Raw genomic sequence first — 22209 nt, 5'->3', positions numbered from 1 at the left:
AGAGAGAACCCCAAACTCCATTCATTGGTAGCCAACCCCTCCTTTTTTAAAAGACCTTGAGACCCTAGGCTGTAGACGTGGGTCCTCAGTATTCCCACTCACTCAGCCTGCTGTCAACCTTTGACAGTGTATCCCTCCATAATCCACATTATTGCTTTGCTCCAAATGAAATTACCTTGCTTGTAGTACAAAACCCTGGAAGGCCTTAATTTCAATTCTTTGGATAATAGGCCAAGAACCTGGAAATACCTAACCCAGATCCCAACCACTGGAAGCACATTCCCAGCCAGTGACCCTGACACAAACTACATCTTCTCTTCAGAACCATCAAGTCTAAGTATCAGAGAAGGAAAAGGTAAAGTGATATGTTTGTTTTGTTCTAGGGGGTGGACACTGCATTTCATGAAGTTTAAACAAGTCTTGACTATGCATGTCATCAAGCTGAAGGAAAACTCAAGGGCTGTGGGACTGGCAACTGGGGGAGGGGTAACTGAATGATGGACTCAAGACCTCTTCAAAAACACTGAGGCTTTGCAAAGGATTTGGACTGCCCTCTCTTTAGCATCCTGAAGTGCTAATTGCTTAAGCAAAGTGAATCTTGATTGACCTGAGGAGTCCAAAAATCTCAACAGGCTCTCACTGAGAACAAACCTATCTAGAAATTCCACAGTCCTAAAACTCAATTCCTTCCTGTAGCGTTGTGACAGGCTTTCGGTTACACCCTATCAGTGTATGCCACAGTGACAGACGCCAGTCTGTAGGCTGAAAAGCAACTGGCCTGAGACAAATGAGACCTACCTGAATCTGGAGTCAGTGCTGAACCCAAAGAAAGCAAAAAGATAGCTGTAGACAGCACAAGGGACAAGCCTGAGAACAGGGTCAGGACTCATCTTTCCTCAGATTGCTAAAGGTTCTATAGCTCATCTCCTTTGATTTTTATCAAGGCCTCCTCTACCCTCCCTGTAGATCACATTAAAGGTGAGTTAGCATGTTTAGACTTCTCTGTACCTATGGGCCCACATTCTCACTAAGCCATGATGTGATCGCTGCCAACCATCTTCAGATAATCAGACTGCCAAGTGCTTTCTCCTGTAGTCTTAATGACCGTCCCTCCCACTCCTAGCAATGAGTATCCATCATTATTCTGGTAACACCAGCTGCCACACTTCTAATGTCCTCCCAACCTTACCCAACTTACAAGCTCAGGGACAGGCTGCCAAAGGATTACAGCAAAAGTTTTAGCTTGGAGGTCCTGTGACTCGAAGACTGTGATAAAATACAACTGAATCTAGTTTTAAAAAGGGCTGAGTAGCCGGGTGTTGGTGCCGCACACCTTTAATCCCAGCACTCAGATCTCTGTGAGTTCGAGGCCAGCCTGGTCTCCAGATCGAGTGCCAGGATAGGCTCCAAAGCTACACAGAGACACCCTGTCTCGAGGAAAAAAAAAAAAGTGGGGGGGGGGGCTGAGTACAATTGCAACCTTAACAGTTAATGCCATTAACCCTGTAGTACATAATGAAGTTGAAGTTTATAAAGGCTAAGTAATCTTTTTTAGGTTCACAGCTAAGATAAAACCTACAACTCAAACCCCACTCTGCTTTATCATAGCAGTCTACTCAACTGCTATCTTCCAAAACAGACCAGAACCAGGGGAAATAAGCAGATAACTGCCCTTGCCCTTGCCAATGTCCTGAGAAAAGACCCCTGACAGGGAAGCAAGCTGCACCCAGGTGAGAAAGCCTCTCATGACTATGCCTCACAAGGACATTACACGACCCCATTATCTATTTCACACTCTGCAGCTGCCTCTCTGCACAGACAGGCGCTTCCTCATTCAGCTCACCCCACAGCAAATCAGACAATGACACACAGCCAACGGGCCCATCAGGGTTTTATACAGTTCAAGAGAAGTGATACCAAGGTAAGAAAGGTGGTGTTGCTGAGATGCAAGTACACACTGGTGAACCCAACACTTGGGAGATGGAGGCTGATGGATAAAGACAATTCCAGGGGAGCCTCAGATACAGAGTTCAAGGCCAGCCTGAAATAAATGGGCCCCTACCTCAAAAAAAAAAAAAAAAAAGACAAATGATGTCCCAGTTTGGAGTCTCCACATCTATCCCTGTACCACAATCCAATGGCTGCCAAAGACAGAGGGTTGAGGAGGCTACTTGGTCATAAGGAACATTGCTATGGCTGGCCAGCAGAGGTTTCACTTCTTTACAATCTGAATGACGTCTTCGTCTTCCAATGTATGGTCTTTACCCACTTTCTGAGGATTATGTTTCACAGAGAGACCCCAGACCAAAGCGCTGTATAGAAAAGAATAAAGATAGTCAGTGGAGTAACAACCAGTTTTAGCCCCAGTTGCCTTACCAGATTTAGCATCCTGGCTCTTAAAAGACACAGACTTCAAAGCTCTCTTCCAAATCAGGGCACACACTCAAAGCCATTTCCACAGCAGTGTAGCACACTGGAACCTCACACACAAATGCTTTCAAGAAATCACGGGATTGCTCTCATTCCATAGTGAATTGAAGGAAAGCAAAAGAATGGGGGCTGAACCAGTAGTGGCACACACCTTTAATCCCAACACTTGCTTGGGAGGCAGAGGCAGGGAGATCTCTGCCTGTGAGTTCGAGCCTGGTCTACAGAGTAAGTTCCAGGACAGCCAGGGCTGTTGCATAGAGAAACCCGGTCTCAAAAAACCAACCAACCAATAAAAAACAAAAAACAACCACCTGGGACAGAGAGATGGCTGAGCAGCTAAATGCACTTACAGCTTCTCCAGAAGACCCAAAGAAGCTTTCAGCACCCTCTGTCTCTAACCCATAATGCTGGGCTTACAGGCATTCAGGGCCAAACACAGTTTTTATGTGAGAGTAGGGGATTTGAACTCAAGTCTTCTTATTTACAATGCAAGCACTCTTATCCACTAAGCCATTTCACACCCGCTAAAATGAGTATCTGCCAAAAAGGAAGGTGAATTAGTGAGGGCAAGCAGGAACCTACGGCCCAGCAAACACTCCTGAGCTGAAAAGGCTTCTGAAACTCCTCTTGCTCCAATTAGGTATGCAAGGCTTTCAGACACTGAGAGGGAGCTGGAGAGATGGAACAGGGATAAAAGCATATGTTGCTCTTGCAGAGAACCCAAGTTTGATTCCCAGCATCCATACCAGGTGACTCACAAATATTATTTCAAGTGATCTGACAATGCCTTCTTCTGGGCTCTGCACACATGTGACACACATACACATAAAATAGAAACAAACATTAAGAGGGGAGGCAGTCCTGTTGGCACATGCCTATAATCCCAATTGTCGGGAGGCAGAGGCCAGCCAGGGCTACATAAAGAGAGTGTAATCCTGCCTTATGAATCCTCCTCTAAGATTCACTACTTGTGAAATCAAGTAGCTCACAAGAAAAGGAAGCACCACATGCCATGATGCTTACTATTTAAATTCTTTGATAAGATTTTTGTGAATCTTCATGCAGAAATCTTCCACCGTGGTCCTGGAGTAGGGCAGCACCACTGGAGAGGTGTAATCTGGTAACTGTCCTTTGGGTTTAGTGTAACTAGAACACAGGAAAGACACAAGTGTCATGTGCTGAACACAAAGCAACCCTCGATTGCCTCTGCCATCAGGCCAGGAGGATCTCCAATCTGAGAGCAGAGCACTCAACAGGAAGCACTTTACTTCTACCCCTAAAACACAGACAAATCTGAAGACTTACATTCTCACTAGTTTCAGATAGTCCCAGATCTTTTCCAACAGGTCATCAAAATTCCATCGGTGATGGGCAGAAATGGGTACACAGTGAGGCACCTTATAAATGATATCCAGTTCCTCAATGGAGATCTGATCAATCTTATTCAAGACATAGATACAGGGGATGTAAACTCTACACAAGGAGAAGAAAAGCTATTAGCTGGGTGACCCAATCTGATCCTAGAACTCAAATAAGGTACAAGGAGAGAACCAACTCTACAAAATGTCTTCAACCTCCACGTTTGCACCACGTACACACATTCAAGAATACATATCTGTCTGTCTCTGTCTCTCTCTCAGACACACACACACTGATGACAATTTTTTTTAAGTTCTCTACAAATATAAACACAAGGAACTGGAAATGCTCAGCAGCCAGGAGCACTCACTCTCCCACAGAACTTTGTTTGGTTTCCAGAACCCACACTGGATAGCTCACTAATTCCTATAGCTCTAGTGACTCAATACCCTATTCTGGCCTCCTTGGGCACTTGCACACAGGTGCAGACACATACATCTAAAAGTAAAAACTAGTAAAAATTAAAAAGTAAGCAAGTACAAAGTCTAAAAATTGAATTATAGATTGAGAATTACCAAAACTCAAGCCCTAGTTTCAGACATAAGGCTGGTTCCTAGGAAATTTAAGAATATAAGGGTTTTTTGTATTGTTTTGTTTTTAAAGGAGAAAAGAAAAAACAAAAATAGAGTGGCGCATGCCTGCAATGCTAGCAGTGGAAGGTGGAGGAAGGTACATCCCCCAAAGTTCAGGGTAAACATACAATAGCAAGCTACTGTCTCAACCCCTCCGCCCAAAAGATATGCCTATGATCTCTCTACCTCTCTTACTCTCGAGAGAAGGTTTCTCTGTGCACCACTCTGGCTGTCCTGGAACTCACTGTGTAGACCAGGCTGGCCTTGACCTCAGACATCTACCTGTCTCTGAAGGAACTAAAGGCATGTGCCACCACTGCTTGGCATATACACCTGTAATTTCAAACAACATCCTTCTTTTTTCTTCTTTTCAGCCAGTTCACGGTAAGCTAAACCGAATCGTGAATTATAGCCCCAGCTCATGACTGTTTTTAAAGACTAAAACTATTTTTTGTTTGTTTGTTTGTTTGTTGTTGTTGTTGTTTTTTGAGACAGGGTTTCTCTGTGTAGTCCTGGCTGTCCTTGAATTCAGAGATCTGTCTGCCTCTTGGATTGCAGATGTGTGCCTTTATAAACTTTTCCTTAAGTATAACATTTACCAATGCTATACCACTACTGTACAATCAATATGACAGTTAAGATTACTAGTAATTAGACAAGCTGTAACTTCTCAGATTTTAATTGCTTCACTTGTAAATCGTCCAACTCAAAGCATGTTTTCAGTTACTCAAATTCTTCAAGTAAACAAACTAAAAAGATTCTGTGTAAATGTTAGGAATAACTGCAACAAAGTGGTTCAAATTATTAAAGTGCTAATGGAGGTTTCAGCCATATACAGTTAGGATGCATGGACACATCTTGGTGCTCTGACTTCTGCAAAATGGCCTATGACTGCTCAAATAATAATTGGAGAGAGCAGACTGACCAAGCCCCCTCTTCATCTACCACCTGACAGAAGAGCTTAAGAGGCAACAAAGGTCACACACAGCAAATAACTCAAACAGCAAATAACACCATCATTAAGCAAACTGCAGAGCAAGGGAAGAAGCTAGAAATGAAGACTAACCCCCATGTACAGTGAAGAACTCAAGACCCCACTGTAGGCAGCAGGACAACTGTAGAGCTGCGGTTGGGTTGCACCAAATCTTCCAGATTTGCAGCCCATTGTTAGTTTCAGTCATAAGCGTCAAACTTAGTCACCAAGACACACTGAGTACCTGTTTCCTTCTACCACATCAATGAGGTCATCAGCTGTGGCATCACTACGCAGAGTCACATCAGCATTGTGAATTTTGTACTCAGCCAGGATGCTCTTCACTGTTTCAGCATCTAATTCACTCTGAGGGCACTGAATGGATAGAGTTAAAAAAAAAAAAAATCAGGGAGGACGGGGACCATATACTTTTCTTTTTTGGGACACAGGGTCTTACTATGTATATGTAGCTCATAGTAAGGCTGGCCGGGAACTCAGAGACCTACCTGCCTCTGCCTGAGTTCGTGTGGCACATATTTAGCCTCTGTACTTTTCTTTTTAGACTGCTTTCAAACTCACTAAGTAGCCAAGAATGACCTTTATCCTCCTAACTATAACTCCCAAGTGCTTGGATCATAGACATGCAACACCACACTCTGTTAATGTTAATGTGGTACTATGAATTAAATCCAAGGTTTTGTGCACGCTAAACAAGCACCCTACCGAGCTACATCCCCAACCCTGTGCCTGAAAATTCCTAGATAAAGTTTAAACTCACACCAGGCAGTGGTGGTACAAATCTTTAATCCCAGCATTTGGGAGGCAGAAACTTCAAGGCCAGCCTGGTCTACAGAGCAAGTTCTAAGACAGGCTCCAAAGCTAGAGAAACCCTGTCTCAAAAGAAACAAACAAACAAAAAAACAAACTAAAAAAGAAAAAAAAAACAAATTAAAATTACATTGCCCTGGAGGAAAGTAATTAATTTATAGTAGAATATAACTAAAAAAAAAACTTTCTAAGCTCATAGGTAGGTGTGTAATGTGCTAAACTGTGTCTGTATCATAACCTATTCCCAATTCAGACACTGAAGTCTCACAATGTGACAATAATAGATGACGTCATCTATAAGGAGCTAATTAGAACAGGCCATTAGGGTACAGTACTAATTCAATATCAACATGACAATCACTTCCCCAAACCTGTTGTTCAAACCATCTAACAGAGCTATTAACATCAGCTATAGCATATTAATTCAAAGAACTCAAAGGTCAAATATTATGACAAAATAAATGGGAAGATCTTCTGGGACAAATAGCTTGAACCTATGTTAATCTGAACTCAGGGGAAATTCTTACATCAAAGCTGCACCAACTGATAAAACTGCTCACTCCCCTTCTTTTTGAAATATTGTCTTTATTTGGTCTCCAACAGCCTAATTTTCTTCAGTTTTCCTTCCCCCACTTTGTCTTAAACTGTTTTCTTTCTTACCAGGCTGGCCTTGAACCCTCAGAGATCAGCCTGCCTCTGCCTCCTAAATGCAGGTATTAAAGATCTGTGCTTTGTGCATTAATCATGTATATGAGCATGTAATTAAAAAAAATGAAAATTTCAGGGTCAGCAAGATGCTCAGTAGGTAAGGGGGCCAGCTGCCAAGTTTGACAGCCTGAAATCAATTCTCAGGACCCATATGGTTGGAAGAGAACTTAGTTCTGTAGTTTCTCCTCTGACCTCCACAAAAAAAAAAGCACTGGTGTGTGTGTCTGCCTCCACCTCAACACTCCCACCCCTCAACCACTGCCCCCCCCTTTTTTGTTTTTAAGGAGTCTCTACTGAGCTTTAATGACAGAATCAGCAGGCAGAAGGCAGCAAAACTCTTGAGTTCAAGGTCCATATGGTCTCCACAGATATTTCCAGGCTAGCTGCAGCTTCAAAGTGTGACTCTTGTCTAAAGAAACCTCCTCTGCCCTCCAAGCACCAGACACACATTAATGTATCACGCAGGCAAACCAGCCATATGCATAAAATAAAAACCTTTTGTTTGTTTGCTGTTTGTTTTCAAGACAGAGTTTCTCTGTGAAACCCTGGTGTAGCTGGAATTTTCTTGTCCCACCAGGTCCCGCTGCCCTTCTCAGTCCCAAATAGGCACACAAAGATGCTATATTAATTATAAACTGCTGGCCTATGACTAGGGCTTCTTATTGGCTAGCTCTGTCTTAATTACTAACCCATAACTACTAATCTATGTATCTCTACATGGTCTTCTCTCACGGAAGCACCCGGTGCATCCCATCCTCCTGGCCCCTCCATGGCATCTCCTGCGGTGCGGTGCCTCTCTGCCTCTGCCTACCTTTCTCAGAATTCTCCTTGTCTCCTAGTCCCACCCATCTCCTATCTCTATGGGCCAATCAGTGTTTCATTCATCAACCAATAAGAGAAACATATACACACAGAACACCCCCATCACCCTGGCTGTCCTAGAACTTAGATATCAGCTTCCTCTGTCTCCTTAATGCTGGCATTAAAGGTGTGTGCCACCAGGCCTAGCCAAAGCCTTTCGTTTCTGAGAGAGGGTTTTGGTATGTAGCCCAGACTGATCTCAAACTCACAACTAGGGTGACTCAACCTCCAAACTGCTAAAATTACAGGAGTATGCCAATACACTACAAGCCCCCAGTTCTTCACAGAAGCACTGGAACAACCTCTTACATGGTTTCTTCATTGTAACGCTTAAATCAATTCAATACGAAAGCTTATTAGGATCCCAATAGAACATAAGTCCAAAAGTTGGGTGTGGTATCATATGCCTTTGACTCTTAACACTTAAGAGGAGGAGGAAGGAAGATCAGGACTTCAAGGCCAGCCTGGTATATAAAAGACCTTGTTGCAAAACACTAAAAAATAAAAAAGTTAAATGTGGGGCTGGAGAAATGGCTCAGTAGTTAAGAGCACTTTCTGCTCTTGCAGAAGACCTGGGTTCAATTCCCAGCACCCACATGGCAGCTCACAACCTTCTGTAACTCCAGGGTTATTTGATGCCCTCCTTTTAGTGTCCTCAGGCACCACACATATGTGATATACAAATATGCAGGCAAAACCCTCATATGCTTGAAATAAAAATGAATAAAATCATGCCGGGCGTTGATGGCACACGCCTTTAATCCCAGCACTTGGTAGGCAGAGGCAGGTGGATCTCTGTGAGATCGAGGCCAGCCTGGTCTCCAGAGCGAGTGCCAGGATAGGCTCTAAAGCTACATAGAGAAACCCTGTCTCAAAAAAAAAAAAAAAAAAAGGATAAAATCAAGGTTATTCCACAGGTCAAACTATAACAAATGGCCCTATGCAGTGAATTCATTTCTTGCGTGTTCACTATGCTGCTTTCATGTATCTATCTCAGAAACCTACACTCACAAACACCTTTAAGATATCCCCTGGAGTGACATTCTCATGTCACCCCAGTGAGTATTTCCCTGAACAATGCACTTAAAAGGTAGCCCTGTGGGTCATGGTAACACAAGCCTTTAATCCCAGCACTCGAGAGGCAGAGGCAGGTGGATTGCTGAGACTGAGGCCAGCCTGGTCTACAGAGTGAGTTCCAATATAGCCAGGGCTACACAGAGAAACCCTGTCTCAAAGAAGAGAAAGAAGTAGAAAGGTAGCCTTAGAGACTGGGGCTGTATAGTTAAGTTTGTAGAATGCTTACTTAGAATGCACAAAGCCCTGGATTCAAAGCCCAGAAACCAGGCACATTGGCAAACATGTCATCCCAGCTCTTAGGAGGCAGAAGCAGTATTAGAAATTCAAGATTAATCTCAGGTACACTGCAAGCTTCAGGCCAACCCTCAGGTCTGGGGAGTGGAGAACAGCTTCCTCACCTTTCCCTACTTTACCAATCTAATAGACTATATTTTCCTCATTAATTGTTCATTTACAGAAGAATGAGGGTTCTTAACTACTCTGTCTTTCTCTATATCCTCCCTCCCTTTGTCACTCCCAGAGCTTAAAAGAATACTTGGTCTCTCGTTAGTTCTCTATAAATTCATGTTAAATAAATTAAAACATAGGATACTGGCAACTACTTTATGGTAATATTGTCCAAATGCTTATACTACCCTAGGTAGAGACCTAAAAAGGCAAAATAAAGTTGAAAAAGTCAATCTGTTAATGTCTCCATGTCTTTCTTATCAGTCATTACAAGGTCACTGGATTATCTCAATAAGAGCAGGAAAAGGCCAGAAAATTTCCAAATTACCAATTTCTGCACATTCAAATCCACTCTCATGCCAATCCCTTAAATCAATATTCCACCCCAAGTCACACTTACAGTGGCTGTGAGATTAATGCCTCCCTTGTCTTTCTTCTTAAAGCCAATGTTGGGGGGTTTGCTGTTCAATCGAATCCCAAAGCCTTCCAATTCATTTTCAATTATCTTCTTATGTCCCAATGGTTTTAGGACATCCAGAACAATCAAGATCAAATTACATGTTCGGGCCACTGGGGGTAAAAATGATACCCTAAATTGAATGCATACAGCCTTTACTTACCCAAAAACTCAAACTAAGGTGTTTTCTGTCTAGCCCCTAGAGTATGACCTTTTTTCTCTTGTTGTTATAAAAATATAAAATGCTTAAGGTTACCAAAGATTTATTCTAGCTATCAATTCACAGTACATACCTTAAAGTTATCAAACAATCACCCAGAACAGCAGCCCATCTTTTATACATGAGTAAGACAATCAAACTAATAATATAAACTGAGTAATAAACTAAAAAATAAGCTTAAAAACATTTTAAAATACAAACTCTAGGGTGCTGGAGAGATGGCTCAGTGGTTAAGAGCACTGACTGTTCTTCCACAGGTCCTAAGTTTAATTCCCAGCAACTACATGGTGGCTCAAAACCACCTTGAATGAGATCTGGTGCCCTCTGCTGGCATGCAGGCAGAAGACTGTATACATAATAAATAAATAAAAATCTTTAAAAAAAAAAAAATACAAACTCTAAAATAAAAACCAGATTATATTACCTGTATTACATGATTACAGTCATGTATTTGGTTTGAGTTTTAATAGGTATGAGCATTTGCCTGACTACCACACAGAAGATCCCTTGAAACTGGAAACACAGAGAGCTGTAAGCTACTATGTGGGTGAGAATAAAACTTGGATTCTCTGTAAAGGCCAGCTGGTGATCCTAACCACTGAATCATCTTTCCAGCCCTCAATTAACATACATTTAATCAGCCTTATCAAACTACAATTTACAATAATATACTACAGCTGTTTTGCAGATGATTTAATGATATAAGCACCACACTAGTCAAGATATAGTAAGATAGACGTGGTGGCAGACACTTGCAATCCCAGCATGAAGATCAGGACATCCTCAGCTACCGAAACAAATTAAGGTCAACTAGGCCATGGGAGACTATGTCAAAAATAAGTCAATCAAGTCGGGCGTTGGTGGCTCATGCCTTTAATCCCAGCACTTGGGAGGCAGAGGCCAGCCTGGTCTACAGAGCGAGTTCCAGGACAGGCCCCAAAGCAATACAGAGAAACTCTGTCTCGAAACACCTCTCCCCCTCCCCCTCCCCCCCACCCGAAAAAAAAGTAAATCAATCAAAATATACAGAACACTCAAATCACCTCCAAAAGCTGTACCATTTTTAGACCATTTCTCTTATTCCTTGACAATCACCATAGAAAGTTTTACTTTTAAAAATTCCACATAAATGGAATAAAATGAAATGTATTCTTTTCTGCTCAAATCTTTTAATTTAGCACTTTTTAAGATTCAACCATATTGTGTATGTTATCAGTAACTTATCTTTTTTATAAGTGAGTAAACTATTACCTGCTATTCACCTATGGAAGAACATATGCATTGTTTTCTATTTGGAAGTATAATGTGAATCTGTGTATTTGAGAGGCAGAAGCAAGCAGATCTCCGTGAGTTCAAGGCAGGCCTGGGACAGCCAAAGCTATTACATAGAGAAATGGGGGGGGGGGATGGGGGAGACACAGACAGGGACACACAGAAGGAATGGGACACAGTCATGTACAAGTGTTTCTGTTGGTATGTTTTCATTTTTCCTAGATAAACTGTTGCATATCACAAAAAAAGTGATCTGAAACTGTTAAACAGTTATTTGTCCAAGTGTTTATATAAGTTTGTATTCCCATTAGCAGTGAGTTAAAAAGTCAAGTACTTCATGTCCTTACCAACAGTCAGTGGTATTACTAACCACTATTTAATGATCTCTCTGTGTGTTGACAATGACTAGCAATGTTGAATGTTTTGGGTATTTACAGGTTATTTACACACCCCTCTTTCATTCTTTCTCACTCTCTCCATCTCTCCTCTGACCAATATAAGAGTTCTGTGAGGTCCTCCCTGACATACTGGACTGTATCTGTCAGACAGTGACATACTCTGTCACAGAAACCAAAAACATCATAAATGTTAGCAATATTCAGTCTGGGGCTGGAGAGATGGCTTAATGCTTGAGAGCACATGCTGCCCTTTCAAAGGACCTAGATTTGGTTCCTAGCATTCATAACCATCCATAATTCCAGTTCCAAGAGATCCAATGGACTCTTCAGACCACCACAGTCACTACACTACAAAGCACACACAAAGATAAAAATAAACGTTAACAACAAAGCCTACAGAAAAGGTAACAATTTACAAAACACCTTCAACACTGGGGAGACAGCTCAGTACATAACTGTCTACATCAGGATCTGAGTTTGATCCCCAGAATTCAGGGAAAAAAAAAAAAAAAAAAGCAGGCATGGTGGCAGGAACTTACAAACTCCAAGTCAAAAGGATAAAGCCACCTCACTGGCCTCCCCAGGCACTAGGCAGACCATGTGGAGCACATAGACAACGCAAGCTGAGCACTACTAATAAATTATATATATATTATAATATAATATATATTATAAATCTAAAAAATTTTAAAGGCAAATTAGAATCTATCAAAATTAAGATTTCTACTAAACAAAGATCACACAGGAAAAAACAATCAATACAAATGATATCTACAAGTCCAGAACTTACAGGGACTGAACAACTGGAACAGTGTTATGCAACCGAAGCTATCTGTTGTATCTGCAGATGGCAGCCCCAGACCACTCACCTGCAATGACTTGACGACCTCTGCCTTTCCCATCTTTGGCACCTTCAATAATACCCGGGAGATCCAGGAGCTGTAAGTTAAAGAACAGTGAAAAGAAGGAGCCAGTTATAAATCTGAATAGATCAATCACACTACCTAGTATCCTCTTTTTTTATTTTTTTATTTATTATTTTTTTGTTTTTACAAAATTATAATTTCACATGTCAATCCCTTCTCCCTCTCCCACCCAACAGCCCCCTCCCCCCCTCTGCTTCCCATAGAAGGCCCCTCCATGGGGGCTCCCCAAATTCCACAGTATCATCCTGGGCGGGGCCTAGGCCCTCCCCCATGTGTCCAGGCTGAGAGAGCATCCCTTCACGTGGGATGGGCTTTCACTAGTATCCTCTTTTAAATACCAGTATTTCATTTCTCTAGTATCCAAACTTTATGAGACCCAAATCCAACAATCTAACACCAAAGTCTTTGCACTCACAGATCACAAAAGGGATGTCAGGAATGTTAACCTGTTTTCTGCCCAGAAGGAATAGAGGGGCTAATACTCTAGGTGACCCCTCTACATCTGTAGGGCCAGGTCATACCAAGATCCCACAAGCAGGACCAGAGGTGACCCAGATGACTTCTACAGTATCAGTATGACTAAGACCACACAAGATCCTCCCTGGCCTCTTTTTTTTTTTTAAGACAGGGTTTCTCTGTGTAGCTTTGGAGCCTATCCTGGCACTCGCTCTGGAGACCAGGCCTTGAACTCACAGAGATTCACCTGCCTCTGCCTCCCGAGTGCTGGGATTAAAGGCGTGCGCCACCAACGCCCGGCACGATTTTATTCATGGAAGAAGTGACATGCACTTTGAGAAGAGTTTTGATGTAAATACACCTCCTTGTACACAAAGGACTGTGTTACATCAGAAAATGTTTTTCCAAATTATACTATTCTTAAATATGCCTAAAATAAATTACTTATTGTCAGACTCTAGAAGTTTGAACCAGGGGCTCAGCAGTTACAAGCACTAGCTACTGTTCTAGAGGTTGTGAGTTCAATTCCCATCACCCACATGGTGGTGGCTAATAAGCATCTATATCTGTAGTCTCTTGGGATCCAATGTGCTCTCTTCTGATGTGCAAATGTGCATGCAGACAAAACCATCCATACACATAAAATACAAAATAATAATAATAGTAATAATAATAATAAAACAAATTTAAAAAAAAGTCTGAACCAAGACCAGCTCTAAGTATTGAACTGGAATTTCTCTTTTTATTTTTTATTTTTTCAAGACAGGGTTTCCCTGGCTATGCACTTTGTAATCTAGGCTGGCCTCAAACTATATCCGCCTGCCTCTGCCTCCTAAATGCTGGGAATAAAGGTGTGCGCCACCATTGTCTAGTCCAGATTTGTTTCTTGCTTCATTCAGATCATTACTCTCCCAGGCAAGGTGGTCTCAGAGAACCCACATTTTTGAGATCCCAGAGTATCATGGAATCTAAGATGTTCTGAAATCAGTATGTACGTGAGGATGCCCTTGTATTTCTGGACCTTCTACCTCCACCCACTTCCTAAGTGCTGGAACTACAAATGCTACCACACCTATTTTATCAAATCCTATCTTCCTCACAAGTGACTATGTGGATGTTATTTTCCTTAGTGTATACTAAATGTTGTGTACTTTTAGTAAATGTGTAACTAAGATCCTGCAGAGAAAGCTCTGTAGATGAGCATTTGCAACAAAATCATGAGAACTGAAACCAGATCCCTAAGGCCCACTCATACACCAGTAGAGTGTGACAGCCTATATGTAACCCAGATTTGGAAGGACAGACAGGGAATTCCCATTGCAAGCAGACTATCTAGACTAGCTGAATGGGCAAGCACTGAGTTCAAGTAAGAGGCTCTGACTCAATATAAAAGGTGGAAAGTGAATGAGGGAGATTCCTGCCATCAAACTCTGGCCTCCATACACACATGCCCACAACCCCCCATATACGCCTACAAACATGCATATATATATATATATATATATATAATATATATATTTATATATACACACACACACACATATATACATACAAAATACATACATATAGACATACATACATACACACACACACACACACACACACACACACACACGCACGCACACGCACACCACACTATACATACACATGCAAAATACACAAAATAAACTGGACAAAACTGCATGATTACATAAAATTCTAAGACAGCAACCACTCCTTTACATCATCTTGAATATCACAAGGGCTTGCACCATGTCTGCTGGTTTTCAATTCGTTCAATAAATCACAATACTGCTAAGGATAATGGTGCACACCTACAATCCCAACACACAGAGGTCACTGAGCTTGAGACCAGCTTAGCCTACCTGGTAAAACCATATCCCAAAAGAAAAAGGAACAAGGGTTTACATAAAAGACAGGAGACAATAAAAAGAACATTCTAATGGTAAAAGCTGGTAAAATGTGAGTAATAATAGTACTGAATTATTTGGGGGGGGGGGTGAGAAGGGTTTCTCTGTGTAGCCCTGGGTATCCTGGAACTTGCTCTAGAGGCCAAGTTGGCCTCAAACTCAAGATATCCAGCCTGTCTCCCAAGTGCTAGGATTAAAGGCATGTACCACCACTGGCCAGTTAACAGTACTGAATTATAACACATAAAATAAAATATACAGGACCCCACATTGATATAAGTTATTGAATAAATGAATGAAGGGCAGCTCTTCTATACAGAAATCCAACTAACATATGTAGTGGGAAAAAGAACTAAAAGCCACCATTAGACAAGGTGATAGAATAGCAACAACTGTTGCAAAACAGGCACCAAGAGGAGTAGACAAAAGTTTAAGGAACACACCTGATTGTGTAGCAAATACAAAAATTGTAACAATACAAAGAAGGCCAAACCAAGAAACTACTCAGTGCAGACTACTCTGAGATTCCATCTTACAAGTGTCAGAACGGCCAAGATCAAAAACTCTGATGACAGCTTATGCTGGAGAGGATATGGAGAAAGAGGAACATTCCTCCATTGCTGATGGGAGTGCAAACTTGTACAGCTGCTTTGGAAATCAGTATGACAAAAAAAACTGATTAGCGATTACTCACTAACGGAGATCACTGGGCTATGATTGTGGCTCACTCCTTTGATCCCAGCACTCGGGAGGCAGAGGCAGGTGAGTTCCAGGACAGCCAAGCCTACAGAGAAACCCTGTCTTGAAAAAAAAAAAAAACAAAATAAAAAACTCTTGATACATTACTTTTAATACCTAATACAAATACTATGTAAATAATATATACACAATTTTTTTTTCAGAAACATATTCAATCCATGGTTGAATCCTTTAATACAGACCCTATAAATATAAAGGGTTAACTACATAAGGTCACTATATTGATTGTAGTGGCAGTTTCTCTCTCTCTCTCTCTCTCTCTCTCTCTCTCTCTCTCTCTCTCTCTCTCACACACACACACACACACACACACACACACACACACACACACACACACACACACACGAATCAAAGTCTCAAATTAGGGCTAGATATTCAAGATGAGTAAAGTCCTCAGTTCAATTCCCAAGGACACAAAAAAATTTAAAAACCCACATCAGCCAGGCGTTGGTGGCGCATGCCTTTAATCCCAGCACTCGGGAGGCAGAGGCAGGCGGATCTCTGTGAGTTCGGGACCAGCCTGGTCTACAAGGGCTAGTTCCAGGACAGCCTCCAAAGCCACAGGGAAACCAAAAAAAAAAAACAAAAACAAAAACAAAAAAAAACAAAAAACCCACATCAAATTAATTTCAACCACCTCCTCCAAATACAAACAAAAAAACCCAAGTAGTGTTGGCACATGCTTTTAATCCCAGTGTATGAGAGGCAAAGACAGGAAGATCTCTTGAGTTCAAGGCCTACCCAGTCTACAGAGTGTGTCCCAAGACAGTCAGGGCTACACAGAGAAAATAAATACTGCCTCAGAAAACAAAAAACAGCTTCAGATAAAAGCTTCAGATAGATGCACTACATACTCCATGGAAAAGGTCTGAGCGCCAAGTACAGTGGCACAGGTCTATGGTCACCTCAGAGGTAGAAGAAGGAAGATCAGGAGTTACAAGGTCATCATTAGTTACAAACTAAATTTGAGGCTAGTCTGACTACATGAGACCTTGTCTTTAAAAAAACCACAAGTTAGGGCTGGAAAGATGGCTTGTTCTTCAGACAAGAACAATTCCCAGCACCCACATGGTGGCTCACAACCATCTGTAATGAGATCTGGTGCTCTCTTCTGGAATGAAGGCATACATGCAGACAGAACACTGTATACATAATAAATAAGTCCATGATCACTTATTATAAATTTAACAAGTAGAGCTGGGCATGGTGACACACATCTTTAGTCCCAGCACTCGGGAGACAGAGGCAGGCGGGTCTCTGTGATTTCAAGACCAGTCTGGTCTACGAGAGCTAGTTCCAGGACAGCCTCCAAAAATTTAACAAGTAGAGCCGGGCATGGTGACGCATGCATTTAATCCCAGCAGAGTCATGCCAATCTCTTACATTGAAGGCCTTCCTAGTCTACAAAGAGTTTTAGGACAGCCAGGGCTATACAGAGACACTCTGTCTCCAGAAAAAAAAAAAATTAATAAAGTAATTAACAAATGATTAATAACTATTAGACCTTCTAATAGTTATGAATCTAAAAAGTATTTCTAGTAACTAGTAAATCCCTTATTAATAAAATATAAATATATGCTGTACTATTCACAATTAACCAAAGTAGAAGCAGTCTATGTGTCTACCAACAGCTAAATATGTAAAAAATATGTAAAAGATGTGGAACACATTATTCAAAATAGGATTTATACAGTCACAAAATCAAATGAAATCAGGGCCCTGGCAGGACAATGGATGCAACAGGAAAACATTAAGAAAAATACACCAGATCAAAACAAATACCTAATGTTTTCTCTAATATAGGGTGCAGACTTAAAATTTGTGTGTTGTGTGTGTGTGTAGTTATACCTAAGACAAGTCACAAAACTAGAAGGAGATCATGAGATGGGAGGAAGAGGTTGGAAATAGAGAGGACAACAGAGTACTTGCAGGAATCAGGATTAACTAAGAAGGAAAAGAAGGGACCACAAAGGCAGAAGTACAAAGAGCAGGGTTAGGACAGACAGATGGGAACAAAGTATAATGACAGGCAAGTATGACAATGCAAGGATAAAACCAAACTTTTTTTACATTAAACTACAAAAAAGAGAAAATTAAAGCTGGGTGGTATTGGGGCACACTATTAAATCCCAGCACTCAGGAGGCAGAGGCAGGCAGATCTCTGTGAGTTCGAGACCAACTTGGTCTACAGAGCTAGTTTTAGGACAGCCAGGGCTATACAGAGAAACCCTGTCTCCAAAACCAAAAAAAAAATCCCAAAAAACAACAACAACAAAAAACCACTGAAACTCAGGTACCTTTACAGAGTAAAATATATAACTTAAATATTGAAGTCTTATAAATAAAGCTCGGCTTCCTTAGCATAAACAAAGGCCCTGATATCAAGTCACCATAAGGTGTACCAGTACAATTGTTTTTTGCTTGTTTTTAATTCTTCCTGGACAAATAAATAAATATTCACTTCCCAAAGTCACTTTGTACATAAAGCCTTATCTCATATGTTCTTCCCCCATTATGATAAAATAGTAGTTCCTTCTTTTTCACGTATTTCATAAGCCCTACTTCATTGTATTACTTTATTGTTAAACTGTTTAATGTAGCAACTATTAAGAGATGCGGGGCCTTAGTAAATAAAATAGACGGGGTTGGAGAGATGGCTCAGCGGTCAAGAGAACTGATTCATTTCCCAGAGGACCCAGGTTCAATTCCCAGCACCCAGCTTGCTGTCCATAACTCCAGTTCTAGTTCCACCCTCACAGACACACATGCAGGCAAAACACCAATGCATAGAAAATAAAAATAAATAAAAGTTTTAAAAAAAAAAAAAGAAAGAAAGAAAGAAATAGACCTGACATACTGTGGGCTACTAATACAGTGCTTCTGAAGTAAATGAAAACAATGGATTTCTTTCCTTTCTTGATCTGCAAATCTTACTTACCTGGATCTTGGCTCCTTTATATCTGATGACACCAGGCACGGTGGTCAAAGTAGTGAATTCGTAAGCTGCCACTTCAGAATACACTCCTGCTAGGTTACTCAGCAGAGTTGACTTCCCCACAGACGGGAAACCCACAAACCCAATCCGAGCATCACCTGTCTTAGCCACATCAAAACCTAAAACATCAATAAATACCAAAAAGTCAGGAGTTATCCTTGGATGCATTACAAATCACCTAATTCCTTTCACATTTTTGTTGGTGTTTCTCTAACTTTCTACAGCTTACTTCTGAAATAGAACTCAAGCATAAAATTCACAATTCAATTTAATACAGTACTTGATTAAAACAATGTAATCCTTCATTACTTAAATCATAGCAGTTTTTAGTATAATATTTAAGGCCCAAAGATTACAAATGTATTCATCCAAAAAATAATGAAGGTTACCCAGGTATGCCTGTAATATATGCCTGTAATCCCAGTGCTCGGGAGGTAAAAAACAGGAGCATCAGAAGCTTAGAGGCCAGCTTGGAATATCTGAGGTCCTCTCCCCAAAACACAATACACTGGGGCTGGAGTGCTACCTGCTCTTGCAAAGGACCAGATTCAATCCTCAGCATTTACAAGGTACCTCACAGTGATCTGTAACTCCTCCAGTCCCAAAAGATCCAATGGATCTGATAAATTCTTATGGCCTCCAGAGGCACTTCATACACAGGGTACACAGATATATACACAAAGGCAAAACACCCCTCCAGTCAAAACAAATAACATAGGGTCAGAGGTGGCTCTTCACTGCCCTTCCAAAGGACCCAGGCTTGGTTCCCAGCACCCCACACTAGGTAGCTCTAAGTGCAGTTCCAAGGGATTTGATTGCTTCTTATGGCCTCCAAAGGTACCAGTGCACATACAAACAAGTAATCACATATACACACAAATTAATTTTAATTTTTTTTTTTGAGACAGGGTTTTACTATGTAGGTCTGACTATCCTGGAACTCACAGAGATCTGTCTGTCTCTGCTTTCAAGTGCTGGGATCAAAGGCATGCACCACCATGCCCCGAATATACATAAATTAAAAATATCATCTGGGCTTCCAAAGCCATAGAGAAACCCTGTCTCGAAAAACCAAAAAAAAAAAAATCATCTGGGCAGTGGTAGTGCACACCTTTGATCCCCAAGTGTGGGAGGCAGAAGCAGGTAGATCTCTGTGAGTTCGAGGCCAGCCTGGTCTACAGGACAGGCTCCAAAACTACACAGAGAAACCCTGTCTCGAAACCCCCACCCCCAAAAAAGAACAAATAAATAAATAAAAATGAACACATACACTCTCTCTTTCCCTCCCTCCGTCCGCCCATCCCTCCCCCCCATATTAGTTTAACAGAAACCACACACACACACACACACACACACACACATTATATAGAACCACATACACACATATTATATAGAACCACAAACCTTCTCCTGGCCCACCACCACCACCACCTTTAGGGGTGATGAGTTCTCTTCGAAGCTTAGCAAGACGAGCCTTAAGCAGCCCAAGGTGATGTGCTGTAGCCTTGTTCTTTTGAGTCCGGGCCATCTAATAAGGGAAGAATCACAGTCACAAACCTGCAGCATTTCAGACAAGATAAAGTATCTCGAATGTTCCCAAAAGCTGAGAGCAAGATGTTTTGTTTTTCTAGGTCCTACTAATGTCAGTGTACCCATTTCATCTATTTATTTATTCTTTTGTTTATTTGTGGTTTCTTTTGGAGACAGGGTCTCTCTATGTAGTCCTGACTGTCCTGGAACTCACTATGTAAACCAGGCTGGCATCAAACTCACTTTCACCTGCCTCTACCTCTGTCTCAAAAACAAACAAACCCAAGCCTGGCTAATCCCAGCACTCTGGAGGCAGAGATGGATCTCTCTTGAATTCAAGGCCAGCCTGGTCTATATAGTTCCAGGATATCCAGGGCTATGTAGAGAGTCCCTGTCTCTCAAAAAAAGAAAATGGGGAGGGGAAAATCCAGAGCCAACTAAATAAACTCAAAGAGTCAATGAACTTAATGCCATGCCTGGAGACCTAAATGCAATCCCAGGACCCATATGACAGGTCAGAATGACTCCAGTAAATCACACACACACACACACACACACACACACACACACACACACACACACACACACACACACGAGCTCTAAATTCACACACACACACACACACACGCACACACACACGCGCACACACACACACACGAGCTCTAAATTCACTCTCCCCACCACCCAGCTCATTTTCCTCACTACAGAGAAAAAGAAATGAGATCCAATGTGACAGCACCAAGGTTATTCCAATTCCTATCCACAGGGGTTAAAATCCATCTGCTGGATTCCTTTCTACTGGACATGGTCTAAAACAGGACCACTACATTTAAAACTTCCTAGGTATCACGCTATCTGGGTAGAATAAATTTACTTGCAGATTTTTTTTTTTTTTACCGCCAAAAATCCAAGACGTGCTAAGGGGGATCACCAGGATTAGTGGAGAGTAGGCAAGACTTTAAAATACGTGGTCACACCATGGAAGTCTGAGCAGAAGCCCGTGTGACCCAGAGAAAAGCAAGGAAACCAGAAATATCGAGACGTGCGCTGAACACCGGAGCGGATACCGGGTGTGGGATGTGGGAGGCAGGAGCCGAGCGCGAGGGGCCAGCAGGTGGAACAAGGAGCCGGCTAATGGAAGCGGAGGGGCCTAGGCCCAAAGGAGGAGCTCAGGGAGGAGCTGCATGATTAGGGGCCGAGGATGTGCAAGTTCGGACCGAGGAGCGGAAGGGAGTTGGGAGCTCCGGGGTGGAAGCTGGGCAGGAGCAGGGCCCCGACACTGTTGACGGTGCGTCGGGACAGCGGCACCGCCTGGGAAGTGATGCTCGCCCGGGAGGAAGCGCCGACTGCGCCCTTTACCTCGGCTTCGATCTCCGCGATCTTCGCTAAGGTCCCGCTCATGGTTGCGACTGCTCGAGGCGACGCCGGCCTTCACGCTACTTAGCTCCGTGCCACAGGCCACCGCTGCAGTGCGCAAGCGCGGGACTTGCTAATTCTCGGGACGCAGTTCCGCGAGAGGTCTGCGCCGAGGCTCACGGTGCCCGGCGGTCTCCGCCTTCTTCGCCGACTCCTCCCCGTTCCGCCAGCTAGTGCGGAGTCATAGAGCCCGCGGCCGCGATGACCAGAGCGGTCGCTCGCCCTGGCCTCCTGGAGCGCGCCGAAGATCGCGCGCAGCTCGGCCCCACCCCGCCGGATCTGCGCTCGCCGTGTCTGCTCCGTGCGTAGCGTGCGAGCTGCAAAAGACCCAGACCTGGCACCCAGCAAAGTGCGTGCAGATGCTTAGGGACCCCTTTTCTCATCTGGGGAGACGCCCCGGTGACCTCGGCTTCCTAGGTTGTTGAGAGCCGGATCTTCAGCCTTTGGGGGGGGGGGCGGGGGGAGTAAATATATTTTAAAAAAGGATTTTTGAGGGATCCTTTGTTTGCCAGGAGCCCCGAGGAGATAGGGTGGCACTCGATGAACCACAACTAA

At 42.4% G+C, this 22209-nt stretch overlaps 1 protein-coding gene across 1 annotated transcript; it reads right to left on the bottom strand.

The window, feature by feature from the left end:
• Nucleotides 1-1873: 1873 nt before the first annotated feature.
• Drg1 (developmentally regulated GTP binding protein 1) lies at nucleotides 1874-21756 on the bottom strand. Its single transcript, XM_027387256.1, has 9 exons — nucleotides 21598-21756; nucleotides 20113-20236; nucleotides 18652-18827; nucleotides 12532-12601; nucleotides 9716-9885; nucleotides 5639-5769; nucleotides 3736-3903; nucleotides 3454-3576; nucleotides 1874-2312 (listed from the first exon to the last, which is right to left on the bottom strand). Exons 1-9 carry the CDS (start codon nucleotides 21637-21639, stop codon nucleotides 2213-2215), a joined length of 1104 nt encoding a protein of 367 aa, XP_027243057.1. The 5' UTR covers nucleotides 21640-21756; the 3' UTR covers nucleotides 1874-2212.
• Nucleotides 21757-22209: the final 453 nt, after the last annotated feature.

This window comes from Cricetulus griseus (genome assembly GCF_003668045.3).
Source record: "Cricetulus griseus strain 17A/GY chromosome 1 unlocalized genomic scaffold, alternate assembly CriGri-PICRH-1.0 chr1_1, whole genome shotgun sequence".
NCBI lineage: Eukaryota > Metazoa > Chordata > Mammalia > Rodentia > Cricetidae > Cricetulus > Cricetulus griseus.
The sequence above is the reverse complement of the archived record's forward strand: the minus strand, read 5'-3'. Positions and strand labels throughout refer to the sequence as shown.